The 23,693-nt window shown below is 40.1% G+C and overlaps 1 protein-coding gene across 1 annotated transcript; it reads left to right on the top strand.

Annotated features, from left to right (window-relative positions):
• The first annotated feature begins 504 nt into the window (after positions 1-504).
• LOC126235924 (uncharacterized) lies at positions 505-23,105 on the top strand. The gene is made up of 3 exons (XM_049944882.1): positions 505-776; positions 20,485-20,652; positions 22,544-23,105. The coding sequence occupies exons 1-3, from the start codon at positions 728-730 to the stop codon at positions 22,900-22,902; spliced, it is 576 nt and encodes a 191-aa protein (XP_049800839.1). The 5' UTR covers positions 505-727; the 3' UTR covers positions 22,903-23,105.
• The last annotated feature ends 588 nt before the right edge of the window (positions 23,106-23,693 follow it).

Raw genomic sequence — 23,693 nt, 5'->3', positions numbered from 1 at the left:
AAAAAATTTAAAAATAGTTGTAGTCTTCGGAATTGAATAAATTATATATCTATTAAAAGGTAATAGTCTGCAGATTCAGAAAACGCAAAAAAGTAAAAATTGAACTTTTCATGATTTTGAGCCTTTCCGGAGCCCCTTAAATCATTGATGCAGATTAAGAGCAGCAGAGGGCCTGTAACACTTCCTTGGATAAGGCCGGATTTTCCTTTGATTTTCCGTCCAGTACTATGTACTGTGACCTTTCTGAGAGGAAATCACGGATCCAGTCGCACAACTGAGGCGATACTCCATGTGCACGCAATTTGATTACTCGGAATTTTATCAGGACTTCGAATCTGTGATCAAAATTGAAGAAATGATTTGATTTCTCTTTCTTCCTTCGTGGAAGGGATTGGACTGAAGAGTAGCTCTGGCCGCACCACTGGTGATATCTCTGCTTACATAAATCACTGCGTTACGGCTGTTATCGCCGAGTTTCGACAGCGAGTCCAAAAACATGTGTACGTAACTTCTCTCGCAGTGTAGTGCGATCCCCCGGCTGCAGTCTCTGCCTTGCTGCAGGACCACTAATGCTGTTGCCACAATGTAATTCCATCGTGTGATGAACGTAGTCCCAGCACTTGCGTCTTAGTTCGTCGAAAAGGTCTTATCTCTAGGAACCCTGTCCTCTGCAGTAGGAAGTAGCAGCGCCGTATAAAGGAGACCACAGTTTCCGCCTCCGGCCGCAATGATGAAGACTCTGGTGATCGTCCTGCTGTTGGCAGCTGCTGGATCCGGTAAGACAGACGAACGAGTCGTGCAGTAGAGATATGCTGATTTATCATGCTGTGGGAAGATAGGGTAGTGTCGAATAAGTAACATTTTGTCTCAATAATAGTATTTTATGAAGGTCGCATTGGAACATTCTTCACGAGAAACAACACTATGAAACGTTACTTAATAGAATTACAATACACTGTGTCAGAAGAATATACGTTTCTTGAATTGTTAATATTTCTTCTTCCCTTTGCATTTTGATAGTTTTAATTTTTGGAGGGCTAGATCGAAAAAGAAACTGTAATGTCTAAAACAAGGCATTTTTGTCGCAAAAAGTGTTACTTGGGTTGTAAATGTTTATAAACTCGAACTTGTCCATCAGCTCACACAGTTTGTCAATGAATCTGCCAACTCGTTCTTTGCTGTAACCTGCTACTGCTCGCTGCAGGCTTGTGAACTGAGCTGTCTTCAGCCTTTTAAGTCTTCATGTCTTTTCAGAAAGACATAGTAAAAGTCTTTACCCGCTTCCATTTTGTCTCGTTGAAACGATGTATTTTCAGTTGCTCTGCATATTTGTGCGCTAGATTTAAGAATTCGTCTTTAGTCGGTGGCACAAGCTGGCTCTCTAAATTTTTAGAATGATCATGCTACACTGTTTCCTGTTCGTCACTGAATGTTCTCGGGCATAAATGTTATTATTGCCTAAAACAGATTTCATAACACCCTCTTTGCCTGTGACCTAATGTACTTCTTGGAACTGAACATTCCTCATTCGCTTCTCAGAATATTTCAAGAAGTTGGTCTTTTTCTACGGCTTTCTTCATGTTGCTTTCATCCCATTTAAGTCAATACTTTTTCCTGTTAAAAAAGAATCAGAAAAGATTAAGATTATTCCATCTGCTTTATCTGGTACGACTAGAAAGTACTTTGTCCGATACAACCTGAATGTACCGCTGTGGTAGCTTCAAGTTCCCATTGTTATTACTTGGGTTAGACATTGTCACAGCCTACAATATAGAGAATAACATGTTATTCCTAAAGATTCAATAAAATGTAACATTACTTACTTGCAAATAAAACACAAAATTCTAAAATTACATTCGTGCACCGAAAAATTTCTTGGTAACAGATAAATTGCCACACCGAGACACCCTGTTGTTTTGATTCAAAATCGTGTGAGCGGTCTTATTCCTCTGTAAATCTCTCCGCAATGGCACGACAGATTCTGCCACTAGCGTTAAGGATTAGAAACAAATGTTGTTCGATACAACTCTTATCCAGTAGTATCCGATCTTCTCCTACGGCGGTGGTTCCAGACCTGTCTGAGATCATCACCCCTAAATGGAATCAGATGTTAGCTAGTACTCCCTCCCCCCTCCCGCCTTGCCCTGACCCACATCATCATAATTAATCTTTGGAATGAAAAACAGTTTTATCTGAACAGTTCAATTTTCAAAATAACGAAATATGAATGATATTTAGTTTCTGTTGACGATTTGCTAAACCAGGAACTAATGAGCCAAAGACGCAACTTGTATTGTTTATTTTTACCAACTATTTTTTTTTTCACGGAATGATGAAGCAATTGTCAGTGCATCACCGAGTGCTACCCACAACTCCTTGTCACAAAAGAAAGCTATCCACACTTGTAACAAAACACCACCTCCTTCCCTACCGACATTTGCTTCATCCACACCCTGCACACCACTTAAAAGCAACCAAATTAAAATGTATGCTCAATAATTAGGCCCGCTCTCTTTAAATCACTTGTTCGGTCTGCTTACTTCTGAACTGGCAGAAACTGGATGACTTTTGGCTGCCAGTGCTTTGGTCTCACAACTCCCACTAATAATAAAATAATAATAATACTGTGTAAGCCCTACAGCAGTGTGGTAACAAAGTTACAGTTGCGTTGTGCAGTCAGTTAGTTCGTTTATTGTTTCGAAACGAATAATGATGCAATATTTAATCAACTGTGGGAAATGTCACAGATGTATGGTACAAACTACCAAGTATGTGCATAGGGGGTGTACACTGAGAGGAAGATGTGGTTCATACAGTTGTGGTACAAAATATAATCCCCTCCACGTTATGTCTCACGTTAATGAAAATAATCTAATTATTGTAACTTTCATCATCAGCCTTACAGTCGTATGAAATAGTGAAAACATTAATGAATAATAAAAATGATTTAGAATATTGTACTTTACCCGTCAGGAAGTAATTAGCCTGTGTAGAACACTTCTACCCCAGCATTTATGTGTCTACCGGAAATGTGGGAACATCCTGATCGTAATATCCCATAGTTCTAGTGCTGTACGTGAAAAGGATCAGGTGGTCGTAAAATTCGTCTCCAGGTTATCGGAAAACCATTATCTCCTAATTAATGTGATTTTAATTTATAAAACCTTTAGGCGAAAGATTTACAACCTTAAATCAAATATATTGCATCGTTTATGAGACCGGCCGCTACCACAAACAATGTTTGTGTTCCACTTTTACTCCCTTGCCAATGAAGACTGTCGTAACAAATGCGAAGATAATAATGTCGTTTGAGGAGTCACAAACAGAAGGTAATATACCGAAGACTATACAAAGAAAGTTAGAGAAAAGGTACATGATTCACTGTTTAGAGTTAGAGGCTGGGTTCCAGAGGGGATATTTGCAATGAAAAGGCTAGTACAGAACTGCTGAAGATTAAAAGAAAGGGTCTTGACTGAGAATGAGACATAACTTCTTCAACTAAATGTCTTTTATTTCTTGACAGTAAAAACGGTACTAGACTCGACGAAATATAGACAGTTCAGATGAGTGGTGTAATTCAGGTACTTAACTTCTTCTCATTCGATGTCCTGGAGTTCTTCACAGGATCAGGATGTGGACGTATGTCCACACAGCGTGCTAAGTAATTAAATAAAAGTTACCCCGATATACAGTTTGTGACATTTTATTATTCAGAGCGACGTAGGCGGTCCGTCGTGGATATCAGATCAACAGAGAATCCAGAATTCCACAACTCACGCTCTTATAGACATTTCCAAACAATTTCTTCATTGTTGATATTACAATTTTTAGATATTACAATTAAAAAACATTTCATCAAATTAATTTGAGATGAATACAGGCAGAAATTTTCGCTTTTATTCGTTTCACGCAGAAAACAGTGTTATCATTTGAATTTACATCAGCTATGCAGAATGAACAATGATCTTAACAGTTTCATTAATTACACAATGACAACAGTAAGCACAGTGTTTGTACCATGTTTTTGATATACATTCGATTCGAACCATTGGCCAGTATTAAGAGTTTTTTTTTTTTTTTTACAAAGAAAGTATCTTTTGACGATTTGTTTACATGTATTGGGTAACATAAATTATTACAAATGTGGACAATAATGGTTCTCATGTTATTTCAAACGTTGCTTCAGGTATTTTGGCCGACAAAACAAAAATGAGCAATGTGGTATAACCCGATTTCATTATTTCTTAATTAAAACAGAATACGATAGTTTGAGGCGTTCCTACCATTTGACCGAGTTTTATAGGTTTGATATGCTGGTGTTTCATAATCATTTACATATTACGTCATCCAAGAGGTAGAGATTACTGGTACTGACATTATAATTATCTTTTTAATTGGAATCTGGGCGCTGACTTGCCGTCAATGAACTGAGAGTTGTGATACCGATCTGTTCAATATGCTTTCCAAACTGGTCTGTTACGCTTCAGGTGCAGTATCATGAACTAATGCAGCTGCTAAAAAACTATTGTAGGTCAGGACATCCGACGTATTGAATACCTACATTGGAACGAAACTGCGCTGGTAACTTCAGATACTGATGTGTCCAGCTCAAGACAAATCAAGTGAGGGATAATATAGCGCTTAGTGCCAACTCTAATGTATTCATCCTTAATTCAGAAGCAAATATTCACAGCGCTTTAAAATATATGGAAATGAGACATCAAGAGAACGGAGAGTGGATCAACAACATCCACTATGCTGACGATGCGGTCGTAATCACTGACAACAAGATGACCTATAACAACTGACTGACGTAAAGGGAGAACACAGCCAATAAATGGATCACAATATCTATAGCAAGAATTTCGAAGGCCTTGAACTTAATTCGAAAAACTTTCTATGTGGAGCTGTACAACTGTAAGATACCGGTTTTCACTTGGAGTGATTTAGGGAAAAACGGAAAATTGGTTAATCCCTTGTCTAGGGTTCAGAGTGAGATTCTGTATTTTGCGTCGAACATGTTTAATTAGTTACCTACACAGTTAACGCAAGAAAAACTGAAAACTTAGTAAAAGTTAAAAAAAACCTTCTTAACCAGTCCTGTAAATTATCGAATTAGTTAAATCCAGTGACTGAAAATGCCTTTTAACAGTGTGAGAATAAAACTGGCCTCTAACTAGAGCTCTATTCTTACGGAGTGTATGTAGCCTAAAATTTTATTCTTCTCGAGTTATGAGCGTACTTTACCAGTTACATTTTTTTACCATGCATTACTAGAATTTATTCTCATTTACGAGTCCTGTGGTAATTTACATCATTTTTAAGATTCTGTATCTCAGTCGGCAAAAACGGAACCCTTACATAATCACTTCGTTACCCTAAACATGTTTGGGAGGTGACTATCAAAAGCTGTCAAGTTATGTGTAAAAGGATTGTTTGACCATGAGCTGCTTATATTTTAAACCCAAATATCAACGCCGACCTGTGTGGCCGAGCGGTTCTAGGCGCTTCAGTGCGAAACCACGCTGCTGCTATGGTCGCAGGTTCGAATCCTGCCTCGGGCATGGATGTGTGTGATGTCCTTAGTTTAGTTAGGTTTAAGTAGCTCTAAGGCTAGGGGACTGATGACCTCTGATGTTGAGTTCCATAGTTCTTAGAGCCATTTGAACAATATATCAACCGGTTTCAGCCATGGATCATATTTACGCACACTATAGGGTTAAAATAGTTTAAGCCACCACATGACATTTGTCATTACATAAATAAAATGTAGAGCATGTCATGAATATTAATATACCTACACATTAATAAATTAATGACACATGTAATGTGCCACCACATGCCATTTGTCATTACTTAAATAAAGTGTAGAGCATGTCATGAATATCAATATATCTACAAATTATTTAAGTAATGACAAATGTAATGTGGTGGTTTAAACCATTTTAGCCCTATAGTATCTGTGAAGATGGTCAGTGACTGAAAGCGGTTGATATTTGGGTTTAAAGTAAAAGCAGCTGATGGTCAAACATGCATTTTATACTTTGTTGCCTGTCTGTCTGTCCGTCTGTACGTCTATCCGACTGTTAAGACCCTATTTTCTCAGGAATGGGTGGAGGTATCAAGTTGAAGTTCATGTCACATACTAAGGCCTACGGTCCTTGGGGGGAGAGTAAAATTTAAGGTTGTAAGTCAATGCAATCAAAAGATACGGCCATTTATGTCACATATTTCGATACTCGCAAACACATTCATCAAAGAAAAGCATTTTTTTTCCCGTCAACTGCATACATTTAAATTTATTCTCGACTGGTTTAAATCATTTCAGTCATCATCACTGGAAGAAAAATTATACATCTTTTGGATCAAAAATGCATGTTTCTCATAGAAGACACATTAGCATACTAAACGAAGTGATGAAAATCTGGGGAATGTAAAATAATCGTAATTTGGCAGTATCTTGAGAAACACAGGCAGTTTGTCATCGTTACATTTGGTATGCTAATGTGTTTTCTTTGAGAAGCAAGCCTATTTTATGCAACAGATGTATAACTATTCTTCCAGTGATGAAATAAATTTAAATACATACAGCTGACAGCAAAAAAGTGCTGTTCTTTAAATATTTACAGCTGCAGTTAATTACTTACACAAACTGTTAGTCACTCAACATTTAGAGTATTTCTCCTCGAGTTAGAACCATTAAATTTGATGAGAAACAAGGTTTCAGAGTACAAGTAAAGGATAAGATACTAAAATTGTTAATTTGTTATTATATCAAATAAAGATTTTAAACATGGCTGAAACAGCTACTGTTGAAATTCTTCACGGTAAATGATAACAGCCAAACAGTTGCAGGATAAAGATTTATTAAAATTCTTGACCACAGTTACGGTATATCTAAATATACCTTCATCAGAAGCAAAATACACTAAAATCACATTCTGCACTGGAGATACATAAAACAATTGTGCCAAAGGCGTCGTCAGTAGTTAAAACATCATCTCCATTTATACAACATAATTATAGACAGAGGGTTGATGCGAACATAGCATAGCATCATTATCTCTCCAGCTCTCACGCGAGATAATGATGCTGTGCTATGTTCGCATCAACCCTCTGTCTATAATTATGTTGTATAAATGGAGATGATGTTTTAACTACTGACGACGCCTTTGGCACAATTGTTTTATGTATCTCCAGTGCAGAATGTGATTTTAATGTGTTTTACTTCTGATGAAGGTATATTTAGATATACCGAAACTGTGGTCAAGAATTTTCATAAATCTTAATCCTGCAACTGTTGGGCTGTTATCATTTACCGTGAAGATATCAAATAAAACATATTTTTTTGCCATTTGTTATCGGCCTATCAGTCTGCCTGTTTTTTAAAACCCTTTTTTCTCAACAACAGGTAGAGATATCGAGGTGAAATTTAAGTCAGATACGAAGGTCTCAAGATCGGGTAGAAGTACCACACTGGAATTTATGTCGAGCACTAAGGTCTACGGTGTCTTGACAGAATAAGTAATTTAAGCTTCTGAGTCAATGAAATGGAAAAGATACGTCGGCCCTGGTTGCCCAGCAGTAAAGCGCGTGCTTGGAAACCGAGAGGTCGCGTAATCGAATCTCGATCGGACCGTGGATTCTTCAGTTTCCTCTTTAACCGAGCCTTAACCTCTCAACGGCGTGAGGAGTCTCCAGAAACAAGACGTCGTTCCAATTGCACGTAAAAATGTAGGTCCACTTTCCTCAGTTGGATAACTGGGGTGGGTTAGGAACATGCAAGTCGTCGAAGTGGCGTCCAGTAGAAAGATTTGCACCGAGCCATTGTGTCATACGAAGCTGTTAGTATTATCTATACACGTAAGTAAGTGTACACAGAACGCTAAGAGCAAGAATTCTGCTCGCATTTTTCCGATTTTTTTGCATATGATGTCGGCGTATGGGGATCTTTTGAGTCTTTCTTTCTTTGAAGTAGCTGTTTTATGCTATGTAGGTTTTGTTCGCTCCTCATCGCGAAGAAATTGACTGACTCGCACCACATCGTTCGCAGTGGTTACTTTAAATGATAGCATACAATGTTCTCAGGTAAATATTAATCCAATTGTAGTATGGTAACGCAGTTCGTGCGAACAGAGCAGAACACTCGTACACCATGGAGGGAAAATCCGAGAGAGGGGAAGAGATTTGTGGTGTAGCCGATGAGCAAAGGGGTTAGAGGCGGTATGAGAATAAATAGGAACGTGTAAGCGGATTTGTTTTACAAGCATAGCCTTTAAGTTCCCTACTAAGTGTTTCTGTGTGAAATTTAGCCCAAAGTCTATAATAAAATCTACTTATTACCAAAACTATGTACACACAAACTGTTAGCCAACTAAAGCTCGTATGCTAACTTTTTACTAAACAGAACCTAATTTGATTTGAACTGTAACTGGTCTGAGTACAACTTGTCTTGATATTAAATGTGGAACTGAAGTAAAACAATTATCTGGCCATAATCTAAATTTCTACTTACCTCGCGTCTTGATAACATTGTTCCAGATTTCTCGAAAGTACAACAGCAAACATCAAGCAGCAAGCAGGCAGTGGCTAAGCTGGATTTCTATTTTTAAATAAAATTTCTAAACAGTATTCAAACTGTTGCATGCCATGTGGCGCAATGTGGTAATGTGTAATGATATAAAATGGGATGAGGAGAGTAACTATTCCTATGAAATGATATCCCAACTTAACTATTCAAAAACACAGAGTAAAGCTTCGCGTTATCTTCACACACATTGGTCTGAACAATACTATGCTTAAAAAAAAGTGAACAGTGTTTTAAAAAGGGTATAATGTTAACAGGGAATTTCTATAAAAACCAAACAGCTTAATCAGTTGCGGTGTTAATGCATGAGTCAGGGAAGTGCGGTGGTCTACCTCTGAGCATGTGAACAAAGTTCTCTTGACAAAGTAAAAAAAAAAAAAAAAATTCAAAGTTTATATTCTTTTCGCCTTTTAATAGATACATCATATTCATCCTTGCTGTCCTTTACAATAAATCTTTCTTCATGTGACAGATACAATCAGAAGCTAACACAGCACTCCTGAATACGTTCATCACCTACCACACTTCAACTAAGAATGTATTACACTGCACAGAGGCGAAGACTGTGCCACAACACGACCAGAGACTGTTTAACAGTAACATAACTTGCTCTCCCTGATATGCATATCAATGATTACAAAAATCGAAATGACATGCCCACCTTAGGAGTCTTGCGATACATACAGTTAGGTCGTAAACAATAGCTGCACTGTTAACAACACTTTCACAGATTTTTCGGGTAATTGCAGACGTAAATGCTCATGATAAATTACACAATTAATCATTTGACTTAATAGAATCGATCATTTACTGTCACTTCTTCGACGCAGAACTTCTTCCTGAAAAAGTGCATGTTTTAGGCTATAAGCGCAATTATTTATTTTCCTAGCGGTTTCGGTACGTAGTACCATCTTCAGCCCATCCCCTGGCATTCAGTCGTCAAGTTCGCATTTTAAGTGTCAAAATTTCTTTTGCTTGTGCCTTTGTCCTTCATCGGCGCGGGGTCGACATGGTTAGTAACGTGGCATGCTAAATTTAAGGGGTGGCCGAATGCTCCTCCTCTGGCCACCCCATTAGCTCTTGGGGCGCAGTACGCGTATCCAAATTGTCTGTGTATAGTGTTATTGATGTGAAAGTGAGCGAAAGTCTTCTGAATTTTTTTTTGCGAATCATGTAAGTGAAGTGGGACTTGGGTACCTGCCAGGTATTCACTTAGTGGGATGTGGAAAACCACCTGGCTGGCACGCAGACCATTGTCGTTAATCAGCCGGGCGGATTTGATCTGGGGCCGGCGCACCTGCACTTCCCGGAAGAGGCATTTTTTTTTAAGGAATAAGGGCATGCAGGGGAGGGAAGAGTGGGCAGGGGTCGTAATCCGAGGCCTAGCCACAGTGTCCCCTTCGCCATCAAGGTATTAGAGAAAGTGTATGAGGATATTGGAAGGGTTATACAGTATGTAAATGGAGACGAAAATCTAATAGTCATGGGAGACTGGAATGCAGTTGTAGGGGAAGGAATAGAAGAAAAGGTTACAGGAGAATATGGGCTTGGGACAAGGAATGAGAGACGAGAAAGACTAACTGAGTTCTGTAACAAGTTTCAACTGGTAATAGCGAATACTCTGTTCAAGAATCATAAGAGGAAGAGGTATACTTGGAAAAGGCCGGGTGATATGGGAAGATTTCAGATTACATCATGGTTAGACAGAGATTCCAAAATCAGATACTGGATTGTAAGGCGTACCCAGGAGCAGATATAGTAATGATGAAGAATAGGCTGAAGTTTAAGACATTAGTCAGGAAGAATCAATACTCAAAGAAGTGGGATACGGAAGTACTAAGGAATGACGAGAAACGCTTGAAGTTCTCTAAGGCTATAGATACAGCAATAAGGAAAGCTCAATAGACAGTACAGCTGAAGAGGAATGGACATCTCTAAAAAGGGTCATCACAGAAGTTGGGAAGGAAAACATAGATACAAAGAAGGTAACTGCGAAGAAACGATGTGTATCAGAAGAAATACTTCAATTGATCGATGAAAGGAGGAAGTACAAAAATGTTCCGGGAAACTCAGGAATACAGAAATACAAGTCGCTGGCGAATGAAATAAGTAAGAAGTGCAGGGAAGCTAAGACGAAATGGCTGCAGGAATAATGTGAAGACATCGAAAAGGAAATTATTATTGGAAGGACAGACTCCGCATATAGGAAAGTCAAAACAACCTTCGGACAGACTCAGCATACAGGAAAGTCAAAACAACCTTCTGTGACATTAAAAGCAAGGGTGATAACATTAAGAGCGCAACGGGAACTCCACTGTTAAGTACCGAGGGGAGAGCGGATAGATGGATACTGTACATCGAAAGCCTGTAAGAGGGGGAAGATTTGTCTGATGTGATGGAAGAAGAAACAAGAGTAGATTTAGAAGAGATAGGGGATCCAGTATTAGAATCTGAATTTAAAATAGCTTTGGAGGACTTAAGATCAAATAAGGCGGAAGGAATTCCATTAGAATTTCTAAAATCATTATTGGAAGTGGCAACAAAACGACTATTCACGTTGGTGTGTAGAATGTATGAGTCTGGCGACATACCATCTGACTTTCGGAGAAATATCATCCACACAATTCCGAAGACTGCAAGAGCTGGCAAGTGTGAGAATTACCGCACAATCTGCTTAACAGCTCATGCAAACAAGTTGCTGACAAGAATAATATACAGAAAAATGGAAAATTGAGGATGCACTAGATAACGATCAGTTTGGCTTTAGAAAAGGTAAAGGCACGAGAGAGGTAATACTGACATTCCTGTTAATAATAGAAACAAGACTAAAGAAAAATCAAGGCACTTTTATAGGATTTGTCGACCTGGAAAAAGCGTTAGACCATGTAAAATGCTGCAAGATTTTCGAAATTCTGAGAAAAGTAGGGGTAAGTTATAGGGAGAGACGAGTCATATACAATATATACAACAGCCAAGAGGGAATAATAAAAGTGGACGACCAAGAACGATGGGCTCGGATTACAAAGGCTGTAAGACAATGATGTAGCCTTTCGCCCCTAGTGTTCAGTCTGTACACCGAGGAAGCAATGATTGAAATAAAAGAGAGGTTCAGGAGTGGAATTAAAATTCAAGGTGAAAGGATATTAATGTTACGATTCGCTGATGACATTGCTATCCTGAGTGAAAGTGAAGAAGAATTACATGATCTGCCGAACGGAATGAACCACCTAATGAGTACAGAATATAGATTGAGAGTAAATCGAAGAAAGACGAAAGTAATGATAAGTAGCAGAAATGAGAACAACGAGAAACTTAACATCAGGCTTGATGGTCACGAAGTAGATGAAGTTAAGGAATTCTACTACCTAGGCAGTAAAATAACCAATGCCAGACGGAGTAAGGAGGATATCAAAAGCAGACTACCAATGGCAAAAAGGACATTCGTGGCCAAGAGAAGTCTACTAGTATCAAATGTAGGCCTTAATTTGAGGAAGAAATTTTTGAGAACATACAAATGGAGTTCAGCATTGTATTGTAGTGAATCATGGACTGTGGGAAAACCGGAACAGAAGAGAATCCAAACATTTGAGATGTGGTGCTACAGACGAATCTTGAAAATTAGGAAAGGAATGAGGAGGTTCTGCGCAGAATCGGAAAGGAAAGGAAAATGTGGAAAACACTGATAAGCAGAAGGGACAAAAAATGGTTCAAATGGCTCTAAGCACTATAGGACTTAACATCTGAGGTGATCAGTCCCCTAGACTTAGAACTACTTAAACTTGACTAACCTAAGGACATCACACACATCCACGCCCGAGGTAGGATTCGAACCTACGACCGTAGCAGCAGCTTGGTTCTGGACTGAAGCGCCTAGAACCGCTCGGACACAGCGGCCAACATCTGTTAAGACATGAGGGAATGATTTCCATGGTATTAGAGGGAAATATAGAGGGCAAATGTTGTAGAGGAAGAGAGAGATTGGAATACATCCAGCAAGTAACTGAGGACATAGGTTGCAAGTGCTACTCTGAGATGAAGAAGTTGGCACAGGAGAGGAATTCGTGGTGGGCCGCATCAAACCAGTCAGAAAACTGATGATACAAACAAACAAAAAATCAGTATTTTGATTTTTCACATTAACAAAGTCGAAATTACATTGTTCGCACCTGTTGTTGTTGTTGTGGTCTTCAGTCCTGGGACTGGTTTGATGCAGCTCTCCATGCTACTCTATCCTGTGCAAGCTTCTTCATCTCCCAGTACCTACTGCCACCTACATCCTTCTGAATCTGCTTAGTGTATTCATCTCTTGGTCTCCCCCTACGATTTTTACCCTCCACGCTGCCCTCCAATACTAAATTGGTGATCCCTTGATGCCTCAGAACATGTCCTACCAACCGATCCCTTCTTCTGGTCAAGTTGTGCCACAAACTCCTCTTCTCCCCAATCCTATTCAGTACCTCCTCATTAGTTATGTGATCTACCCATCTAATCTTCAGCATTCTTCTGTAGCACCACATTTCGAAAGCTTCTATTCTCTTCTTGTCCAAACTATTTACCGTCCATGTTTCACTTCCATACATGGCTACGCTCCATACAAATACTTTCAGAAATGACTTCCTGACACTTAAATCTATATTCGATGTTAACAAATTTTTCTTCTTCAGAAACGCTTTCCTTGCCATTGCCAGTCTACATTTTATATCCTCTCTACTTCTACCATCATCAGTTATTTTGCTCCCCAAATAGCAAAACTCCTTTACTACCTTAAGTGTCTCATTTCCTAATCTAATACCCTCAACATCACCCGACTTAATTCGACTACATTCCATTATCCTCGTTTTGCTTTTGTTGATGTTCATCTTATATCCTCCTTTCAAGACACCATCCATTCCGTTCAACTGCTCTTCCAAGTCCTTTGCTGTCTCTGACAGCATTACAATGTCATCGGCAAACCTCAAGGTTTTTATTTCTTCTCCATGGATTTTAATACCTAATCCGAATTTTTCTTTTGTTTCCTTTACTGCTTGCTCAATATACAGATTGAATAACATCGGGGAGAGGCTACAACCCTGTCTTACTCCCTTCCCACTCACTGCTTCCCTTTCATGTCCCTCAACTCTTATAACTGCCATCTGGTTTCTGTACAAATTGTAAATAGCCTTTCGCTCCTTGTATTTTACCCCTGCCACCTTTAGAATTTGTAAGAGAGTATTCCAGTCAACACTGTCAAAAGCTTTCTCTAAATCTACAAATGCTAGAAACGTAGGTTTGCCTTTCCTTAATCTTTCTTCTAAGATAAGTCGTAAGGTCAGTATTGCCTCACGTGTTCCAGTATTTCTACGGAATCCAAACTGATCTTCCCCGAGGTTGGCTTCCACTAGTTTTTCCATTCGTCTGTAAAGAATTCGTGTTAGTATTTTGCAGCTGTGGCTTATTAAACTGATTGTTCGGTAATTCTCACATCTGTCAACACCTGCTTTCTTTGGGATTGGAATTATTATATTCTTCTTGAAGTCTGAGGGTATTTCGCCTGTTTCATACATCTTGCTCACCAGATGGTAGAGTTTTGTCAGGACTGGCTCTCCCAAGGCCGTCAGTAGTTCCAATGGAATGTTGTCTACTCCGGGGGCCTTGTTTCGACTCAGGTCTCTCAGTGCTCTGTCAAACTCTTCACGCAGTATCGTATCTCCCATTTCATCTTCATCTACATCCTCTTCCATTTCCATAATATTGTCCTCAAGTACATCGCCCTTGTATAAACCCTCTGTATACTCCTTCCACCTTTCTGCTTTCCCTTCTTTGCTTAGAACTGGGTTTCCATCTGAGCTCTTGATGTTCATATAAGTGGATCTCTTTTTCTCCAAAGGTCTCTTTAATTTTCCCATAGGCAGTATCTATCTTACCCCTAGTGAGACAAGCCTCTACATCCTTACATTTGTCCTCTAGCCATCCCTGCTTAGCCATTTTGCACTTCCTGTCGATCTCATTTTTGAGACGTTTGTATTCCTTTTTGCCTGCTTCATTTACTGCATTTTTATATTTTCTCCTTTCATCAATTAAATTCAATATCTCTTCTGTTGCCCAAGGATTTCTATTAGCCCTGATCTTTTTACCTACTTGATCCTCTGCTGCCTTCACTACTTCATCCCTCAGAGCTACCCATTCATCTTCTACTGTATTTATTTCCCCCATTCCTGTCAATTGTTCCCTTATGCTCTCCCTGAAACTCTCTACAACCTCTGGTTCTTTCAGTTTATCCAGGTCCCATCTTCTTAAATTCCCACCTTTTTGCAGTTTCTTCAGTTTTAATCTACAGGTCATAACCAATAGATTGTGGTCAGAGTTCACATCTGCCCCTGGAAATGTCTTACATTTTAAAACCTGGTTCCTAAATCTCTGTCTTACCATTATATAATCTATCTGATACCTTTTAGTATCTCCAGGGTTCTTCCATGTATACAACCTTCTATCATGATTCTTAAACCAAGTGTTAGCTATGATTAAGTTGTGCTCTGTGCAAAATTCTACAAGGCGGCTTCCTCTTTCATTTCTTAGCCCCAATCCATATTCACCTACTACGTTTCCTTCTCTCCCTTTTCCTACACTCGAATTCCAGTCACCCATGACTATTAAATTTTCGTCTCCCTTCACTATCTGAATAATTTCTTTTATTTCATCATACATTTCTTCAATTTCTTCGTCATCTGCAGAGCTAGTTGGCATATAAACTTGTACTACTGTAGTAGGTGTGGGCTTCGTATCTATCTTGGCCACAATAATGCGTTCACTAAGCTGTTTGTAGTAGCTTACCCGCCTTCCTATTTTCCTATTCATTATTAAACCTACTCCTGCATTACCCCTATTTGACTTTGTGTTTATAACCCTGTAGTCACCTGACCAGAAGTCTTGTTCCTCCTGCCACCGAACTTCACTAATTCCCACTATATCTAACTTTAACCTATCCATTTCCCTTTTCAAATTTTCTAACCTACCTGCCCGATTAAGGGACCTGACATTCCACGCTCCGATCCGTAGAACGCCAGTTTTCTTTCTCCTGATAACGACATCCTCTTGAGTAGTCCCCGCCCGGAGATCCGAATGGGGGGCTATTTTACCTCCGGAATATTTTACCCAAGAGGACGCCATCATCATTTAATCATACAGTAAAGCTGCATGCCCTCGGGAAAAATTACGGCCGTAGTTTCCCCTTGCTCTCAGCCGTTCGCCGTACCAGCACAGCAAGGCCGTTTTGGTTAATGTTACAAGGCCAGATCAGTCAATCATCCAGACTGTCGCCCTTGCAAGTACTGAAAAGGCTGCTGCCCCTCTTCAGGAACCACATGTTTGTCTGGCCTCTCAACAGATACCCCTCCGTTGTGGTTGTACCTACGGTACGGCTATCTGTATCGCTGACGCACGCAAGCCTCCCCACCAACGGCAAGGTCCATGGTTCATGGGGGTGGGGGTTCGCACCTATCATACAAAAAAAAAAAAAAAAAAAAAAAAAAAAAAAAAAAAAAAAAAAAAAAAAAGCACGTCCGATCACATCAAAGGCAAGTTTACGACTCTCACACTCTGCTGAAAATAACAATATTCCAAAGGGTTTACAATTTTTCTTAACAAATGAATTCCTGAAGTTAAAATCTTCTGGGTTATTAGGCCGCGTCATATTTCTACTAAAATGATCGACGTCTCGACCCCTCTGCTGGGATCTTCCTCAGGATCTTATGGTGTCCACTACTGCTAAAACACTGTTCTAGCAGTAGTGGACACCATAAGATCCTCATGAAGATCCCAGCAGAGGGGTTGAAACGTCGATCATTTTAGTAGAAATATGACGCGGCCTAATAACCCAGAAGTTTTAACTTCAGTGACAACGGTCACGAAAGCCTGCAGAATTACGTAAATGAATTCCTAGTAGTTTTCGTTACATTATTAGTCTCGATTATTATTTCATAAATGAATCCAGAAATAAACTTAGTAAACAGTACAGGATTACGTAATTATAATTGATAATACAAATTTTAAGTGTGCAAGTAATTCGTAATTTCAAATGTTTCTAAAAAAATAATTTTAACTGTACATTCAGAACTAGTACTTATAGATTAATATATCGAAACTAAAATATTTTATAAAGTAATTCCTTTTCATAAATTCCCCCATGAACCATGGACCTTGCCGTTGGTGGGGAGGCTTGCATGCCTCAGCGATACAGATGGCCATACCGTAGGTGCAACCACAACGGAGGGGTATCTGTTGAGAGGCCAGACAAACATGTGGTTCCTGAAGAGGGGCAGCAGCCTTTTCAGTAGTTGCAGGGGCAACAGTCTGGATGATTGACTGATCTGGCCTTGTAACATTAACCAAAACGGCCTTGCTGTGCTGGTACTGCGAACGGCTGAAAGCAAGGGGAAACTACAGCCGTAATTTTTCCCGAGGACATGCAGCTTTACTGTATGATTAAATGATGATGGCGTCCTCTTGGGTAAAATATTCTGGAGGTAAAATAGTCCCCCATTCGGATCTCCGGGCGGGGACTACTCAAGAGGACGTCGTTATCAGGAGAAAGAAAACTGGCATTCTACGGATCGGAGCGTGGAATGTCAGATCCCTTAACCGAGCAAGAAGGTTAGAAAATTTAAAAAGGGAAATGGATAGGTTAAAGTTAGATATAGTGGGAATTAGTGAAGTTCGGTGGCAGGAGGAACAAGACTTTTGGTCAGGTGATTACAGGGTGATAAATACAAAATCAAATAGGGGTAATGCAGGAGTAGGTTTAATAATGAATAAAAAAATAGGAGTGCGGGTTAGCTACTACAAACAGCATAGTGAACGCATTATTGTGGCCAAGATAGACACAAAGCCCATGCCTACTACAGTAGTACAAGTTTATATGCCAACTAGCTCTGCAGATGATGAAGAAATTGATGAAATGTATGACGAGATAAAAGAAATTATTCAGGTAGTGAAGGGAGACGAAAATTTAATAGTCATGGGTGACTGGAATTCGTCAGTAGGTAAAGGGAGAGAAGGAAACATAGTAGGTGAATATGGATTGGGGGGAAGAAATGAAAGAGGAAGCCGCCTTGTAGAATTTTGCACAGAGCATAACTTAATCATTGCTAACACTTGGTTCAAGAATCATAAAAGAAGATTGTATACCTGGAAGAATCCTGGAGATACTAAAAGGTATCAGATAGATTATATAAAGGTAAGACAGAGATTTAGGAACCAGGTTTTAAATTGTAAGACATTTCCAGGGGCAGATGTGGATTTTGACCACAATCTATTGGTTATGAACTGCAGATTGAAACTGAAGGAACTGCAAAAAGGTGGGAATTTAAGAAGATGGGACCTGGATAAACTGAAAGAACCAGAGGTTGTAGAGAGTTTCAGGGAGAGCATAAGGGAACAATTGACAGGAATGGGGGAAATAAATACAGTAGAAGATGAATGGGTAGCTCTGAGGGATGAAGTAGTGAAGGCAGCAGAGGATCAAGTAGGTAAAAAGACGAGGGCTAATAGAAATCCTTGGGTAACAGAAGAAATATTGAATTTAATTGATGAAAGGAGAAAATATAAAAATGCAGTAAATGAAGCAGGCAAAAAGGAATACAAACGTCTCAAAAATGAGATCGACAGGAAGTGCAAAATGGCTAAGCAGGGATGGCTAGAGGACAAATGTAAGGATGTAGAGGCTTGTCTCACTAGGGGTAAGATAGATACTGCCTACAGGAAAATTAAAGAGACCTTTGGAGAGAATAGAACCACTTGTATGAATATCAAGAGCTCAGACGGCAACCCAGTTCTAAGCAAAGAAGGGAAGGCAGAAAGGTGGAAGGAGTATATAGAGGGTTTATACAAGGGCGATGTACTTGAGGACAATATTATGGAAATGGAAGAGGATGTAGATGAAGATGAAATGGGAGATAAGGTACTGCGTGAAGAGTTTGACACAGCACTGAAAGACCTGAGTCGAAACAAGGCCCCCGGAGTAGACAACATTCCATTGGAACTACTGATGGCCTTGGGAGAGCCAGTCCTGACAAAACTCTACCATCTGGTGAGCAAGATGTATGAGACAGGCGAAATACCCACAGACTTCAAGAAGAATATAATAATTCCAATCCCAAAGAAAGCAGGTGTTGACAGATGTGAAAATTACCGAACTATCAGTTTAATAAGTCACAGCTGCAAAATACTAACGCGAATTCTTTACAGACGAATGGAAAAACTGGTAGAAGCGGACCTCGGGGAAGATCAGTTTGGATTCCGTAGAAATGTTGGAACACGTGAGGCAATACTAACCTTACGACTTATCTTAGAAGAAAGATTAAGAAAAGGCAAACCTACGTTTCTAGCATTTGTAGACTTAGAGAAAGCTTTTGACAACGTTAACTGGAATACTCTCTTTCAAATTCTGAAGGTGGCAGGGGTAAAATACAAGGAGCGAAAGGCTATTTACAATTTGTACAGAAACCAGATGGCAGTTATAAGAGTTGAGGGACATGAAAGGGAAGCAGTGGTTGGGAAGGGAGTGAGACAGGGTTGTAGCCTCTCCCCGATGTTATTCAATCTGTATATTGAGCAAGCAGTAAAGGAAACAAAACAAAAATTCGGAGTAGGTATTAAAGTTCATGGAGAAGAAGTAAAATCTTTGATGTTCGCCGATGACATTGTAATTCTGTCAGAGACAGCAAAGGACTTGGAAGAGCAGTTGAACGGAATGGACAGTGTCTTGAAAGGAGGATATAAGATGAACATCAACAAAAGCAAAACGAGGATAATGGAATGTAGTCAAATTAAATCGGGTGATGCTGAGGGAATTAGATTAGAAAATGAGACACTTAAAGTAGTAAAGGAGTTTTGCTATTTAGGGAGTAAAATAACTGATGATGGTCGAAGTAGAGAGGATATAAAATGTAGACTGGCAATGGCAAGGAAATCGTTTCTGAAGAAGAGAAATTTGTTAACATCGAGTATAGATTTAAGTGTCAGGAAGTCGTTTCTGAAAGTATTTGTATGGAGTGTAGCCATGTATGGAAGTGAAACATGGACGATAAATAGTTTGGACAAGAAGAGAATAGAAGCTTTCGAAATGTGGTGCTACAGAAGAATGCTGAAGATAAGGTGGGTAGATCATGTGACTAATGAGGAGGTATTGAATAGGATTGGGGAGAAGAGAAGTTTGTGGCACAACTTGACTAGAAGAAGGGATCGGTTGGTAGGACATGTTTTGAGGCATCAAGGGATCACAAATTTTGCATTGGAGGGTAGCGTGGAGGGTAAAAATCGTAGAGGGAGACCAAGAGATCAATACACTAAGCAGATTCAGAAGGATGTAGGTTGCAGTAGGTACTGGGAGATGAAGAAGCTTGCACAGGATAGAGTAGCATGGAGAGCTGCATCAAACCAGTCTGAGGACTGAAGACCACAACAACAACAAATTTTAGCTTGAAATATAACTTCCTGTGTATGAAATTATATGGCCGCGCGGGATAAGCCGAGCGGTCTAGGGCGCTGCAGTCATGGACTGTGCGGCTGGTCCCGGCGGAGATTCGAGTCCTTCCTCGGGCTTGGGTGTGTGTGTTTGTCGTTAAGATAATTTAGGTTAAGTAGTGTGTAAGCTTAGGGACTGATGACCATAGCAGTTAAGTCCCATTAGATTTGACACACATTTGAACATTTGAAAATTATATGAAAGTTTTCAGAAAAACGACTGAAATAATACTGAACTGTCCAAAATTCGAAAAATAATAGAGGTATCGACAACTACTGTTGAGGAAAAGTAATGCTAGAGGAGGATGTCTCGCTACATACTTATCACTTAAAGATTTCATTATATGCTCAGTAACGTATAAATAGTTGATCGCTTAATGAGAAGTGTGCTCTTGCAGCAACAGTGGCGCAGTACGCACGCTACGAGGAGGTGGTGCGCAACCCCAAGGAAACGGACCTGCTGTACGGCTCCACCTTAGGACATCGCAACGAGACGTGGTACTTCACCACCGCAGCCACCCTAACGTCCATCATCATCCCATCGCAGATCAACTTCTGCGGCTCAGGTAAGCTACTGACTTCAGAGCACCTTAAAAGCATTCGGTTGTTATGAGCCTGGTTGCACAGTGATTAAGCACCAGACAAGAGGTCCAAAGATTTGGTGTTCGACACCCGGACAGTACATTTAAGGCCTCTATGAGGGGGAAGACTTGTCTGATGACGTGATGGAAGAAGAAACAGGAGCTGAGAGGGAAAAGATAGGTGATCCAATATTAGAAGCAGAATTTGAAAGAGCTTTAGACTGTTAAAAGATAAAATAAGGCAGACAGGGTAGATAACATTCCACTGGAATTCCTAAAATCATTTGTAAAAGGTATGACACTGGCGATATACCATCAGCCTTTCGGGAAAACATCATCCACACAATTCCGAATTTAGCAAAAGCCGACAAGTGCGAGAATTATTAACTGCTCACTCAAGTTGCTGACTAGAATGATGTATAGAACAATGGAAAAGAGAATTATGGGCCTGTTAGACGACGATCAGTTTGGATTTAGGAAAGCTAAAGGCACTAGGAAGGCAGTTTGGAAGTGGCGATTTATAGTGGAAGCAAGACTGAAGAGAAATCAAGACAATACGATTTCTCGACATAGAAAAGGCGTTCGACAATGTCAAATGGTGCAGGATGTTCTAAATTATGAGAAAAATCAAGGTAGACTATAGGAAAAGAGAGGTAATATGTAATATGTACAAGGTCCAAGGGGGACCAATAAGAGTGGAAGACCAAGAACGAAGTGTTCGGATTAAAAATGGTCTAGCACAGGGAAGTAGTCTTTCGCTCCCGCTGTTGAACCAATACATCGAAGAAGCGAACAAAAGAAAGGTTCAAGAGTGGAATTAAAATTCAGGTTGAAAGGATATCAGAGACAATATTCGCTGCCGGCATTGCTGTCATGAGGGAAAGTGAATCTGGATCTGTTGAATGAAGTGAACAATCTAATGAGTACGGAATATGGATTGAGAGTAAATCGAAGAAAGACGAAAATAATGGAAAATAGCAGACATGAAAAGAGCGAGAAACTTAACATCAGAATTGGGGATCAAGTAGTTAAGGAATACTGCTGCCTAGGCAGCGGAATAACGCATGACCGACGGAGCAGGGAGGACATAAACAGCAGACTAGCACTGGCAAAAAGAACATTCCTCGCCAAAAGAGGTCTGTTAGTATCAAACATAGATCTTAATTTGAGGAATAAATTTGTGAGAATGTTCTTTTGGTAGTGAAACATGGACTGTAGGAAAAACCGGAGCAGAAGAGAATCGAAGCATTTGAAATGTGGTGCTGGAAACGGAAGTTGAAAATAAAAAGGACTAGTAAGTAAGAAATGAGGAGGTTCTCTCTAGAAGCGGCGACGAAAGGAATACAAAGATAACATTGACAAGAAGAAGGGACTGGTTGAACAGGATGATAGGACACCTGTTGAGACATCATGGAGTAAATTTTATGGCATCAGAGGAAGCTGTAGAAGGTAAAAGATGCAGACTGGAATACATCTAGCAAATAATTGAGGACGAAGTTTGCAAGTGCTATTCAGAAATGAAAATGTTGGCACAGGAAAGGAATTCATGACAGGCCGCATCACACCGGTCAGGAGACTGATGGAAAAAAATCAATTTTTTTCTCTCACGTACGAGGCACGGGATGTACGACTGCTTAAAGGTGTCTGTGAGCGCTGCAGTTAGTCTAACCTTGTCTTCGCGATCCCTACGGGCTCGAAATGTACACGGTGGTAGCATACTCCTGTATTCATCACTCAAAGTTGGTTCTTGAACGTTCGCAAGCAGGCTATTACGGAACAATTTGCGCCTGTTTTCAAGCGTTGGCAGTTGTTTTTTAGCTTCCCTATCACCCTGTGCTAAAAAAACTGCGACTATTCGTGTTGTTTCTTTTTCCAGGTCCATTGGCGAATGGAATGTACGACGAGGCGGTTGACCTTTTCGTGTACGAGACGAAACTCGCGAGCAGTGCGGCCGCGGTGAAGACGTACTTGGTAGCGTCTGGGTCCTTCAAGGGCGCCGTCAGCTACGGCCAGGAGCTGGACATCCCGCTGTGGAACTCCACACTCAGTCGTGCTCCACGTGTCCAGAGTTACATCAACCCCAGCAGCGGCTACAAGTACACGCTCAACATCGTCTTCAAGACGACCGGCATATACCCGTGGTACACGACGAGGTCTCTGTCCACCTACTCCATCGTCCATGCTGGAACGAATGTACCTGGTATTGCTATCGGACTGTCGTACGCTCTTGGCTAAAGGGTCATGCCAAATCAGGCCGTTACAGTTGTCAAAAACTCTGATAATAAATTGAAGCTGAGCTGCAGACCAAGACAGCAGGCATATTTCGATTGTTTTGTGTAAGCATTAAGTCTGCTGACCATGCTGTTTCATGTAGGAAACTCAAAGCGAACTCCCTTTTCTATCTGTACTTCATTAAAAGTTGATTCGTAAAAATCTTATTTTGTGTTCTGTTATATCGACAGCAAATTTCGCAGAAGTGGAAAATAAATATACGAACAGCTACAACAAAGTTGTAGTACACATATTTCACTAATTTTCTGTAATCCATCCTGAACAACAACAAACAACCATAGAAAAGATTTGTTGTTTTGGAGATATTTGCAGTAGGTTAGAGCCATTTTCTACATACACACATCAAAAAAGTTTTGCATCACCTCGGTTCCGAGAGTTCCGGAACCTGCACAGGAAATTGGAATAGAAATCAACATAAAGATCATTTCCGCCCTTTTTATTGCTCATGAAAACCACACACTGCATGTTGTACCACCATACAGCGAGACCTTTAGAGGTTGTGGCCCAGATTGCTGTACACACCGGTGCCTCTAATATCCAGTAGCACGTCCTCTTGCATTGATGCATGCCTGCATTCGTTGTGGCATACTATCCACAAGTTCATCAAGGCAATGTTGGTCCAGATTGTCCCACTCCTCAACGGCGATTCGGCGTAGATCCCTCAGAGTGGTTGGTGGTTCACGTCGTCCGTAAACAGCCCTTTTCAATCTATCCCAGGCATGTTCAATAGGGTT

The sequence above is a fragment of the Schistocerca nitens genome, chromosome 2, assembly GCF_023898315.1.
Source record: "Schistocerca nitens isolate TAMUIC-IGC-003100 chromosome 2, iqSchNite1.1, whole genome shotgun sequence".
Taxonomy (NCBI): Eukaryota; Metazoa; Arthropoda; class Insecta; order Orthoptera; family Acrididae; genus Schistocerca; species Schistocerca nitens.
This window is presented reverse-complemented; position numbering and strand designations above follow the sequence as displayed.

What these genes read in the sequence shown, in the direction of transcription:
- LOC126235924 (XM_049944882.1), top strand. Translation starts at nt 728, where the DNA reads ATGATGAAGACTCTGGTGATCGTCCTGCTGTTGGCAGCTGCTGGATCC. An exon ending in GTTGGCAGCTGCTGGATCCG is followed by an intron (nt 777 to 20,484) that starts GTAAGACAGACG and finishes GTGCTCTTGCAG; the next exon opens with CAACAGTGGCGCAGTACGCA. An exon ending in GATCAACTTCTGCGGCTCAG is followed by an intron (nt 20,653 to 22,543) that starts GTAAGCTACTGA and finishes TTCTTTTTCCAG; the next exon opens with GTCCATTGGCGAATGGAATG.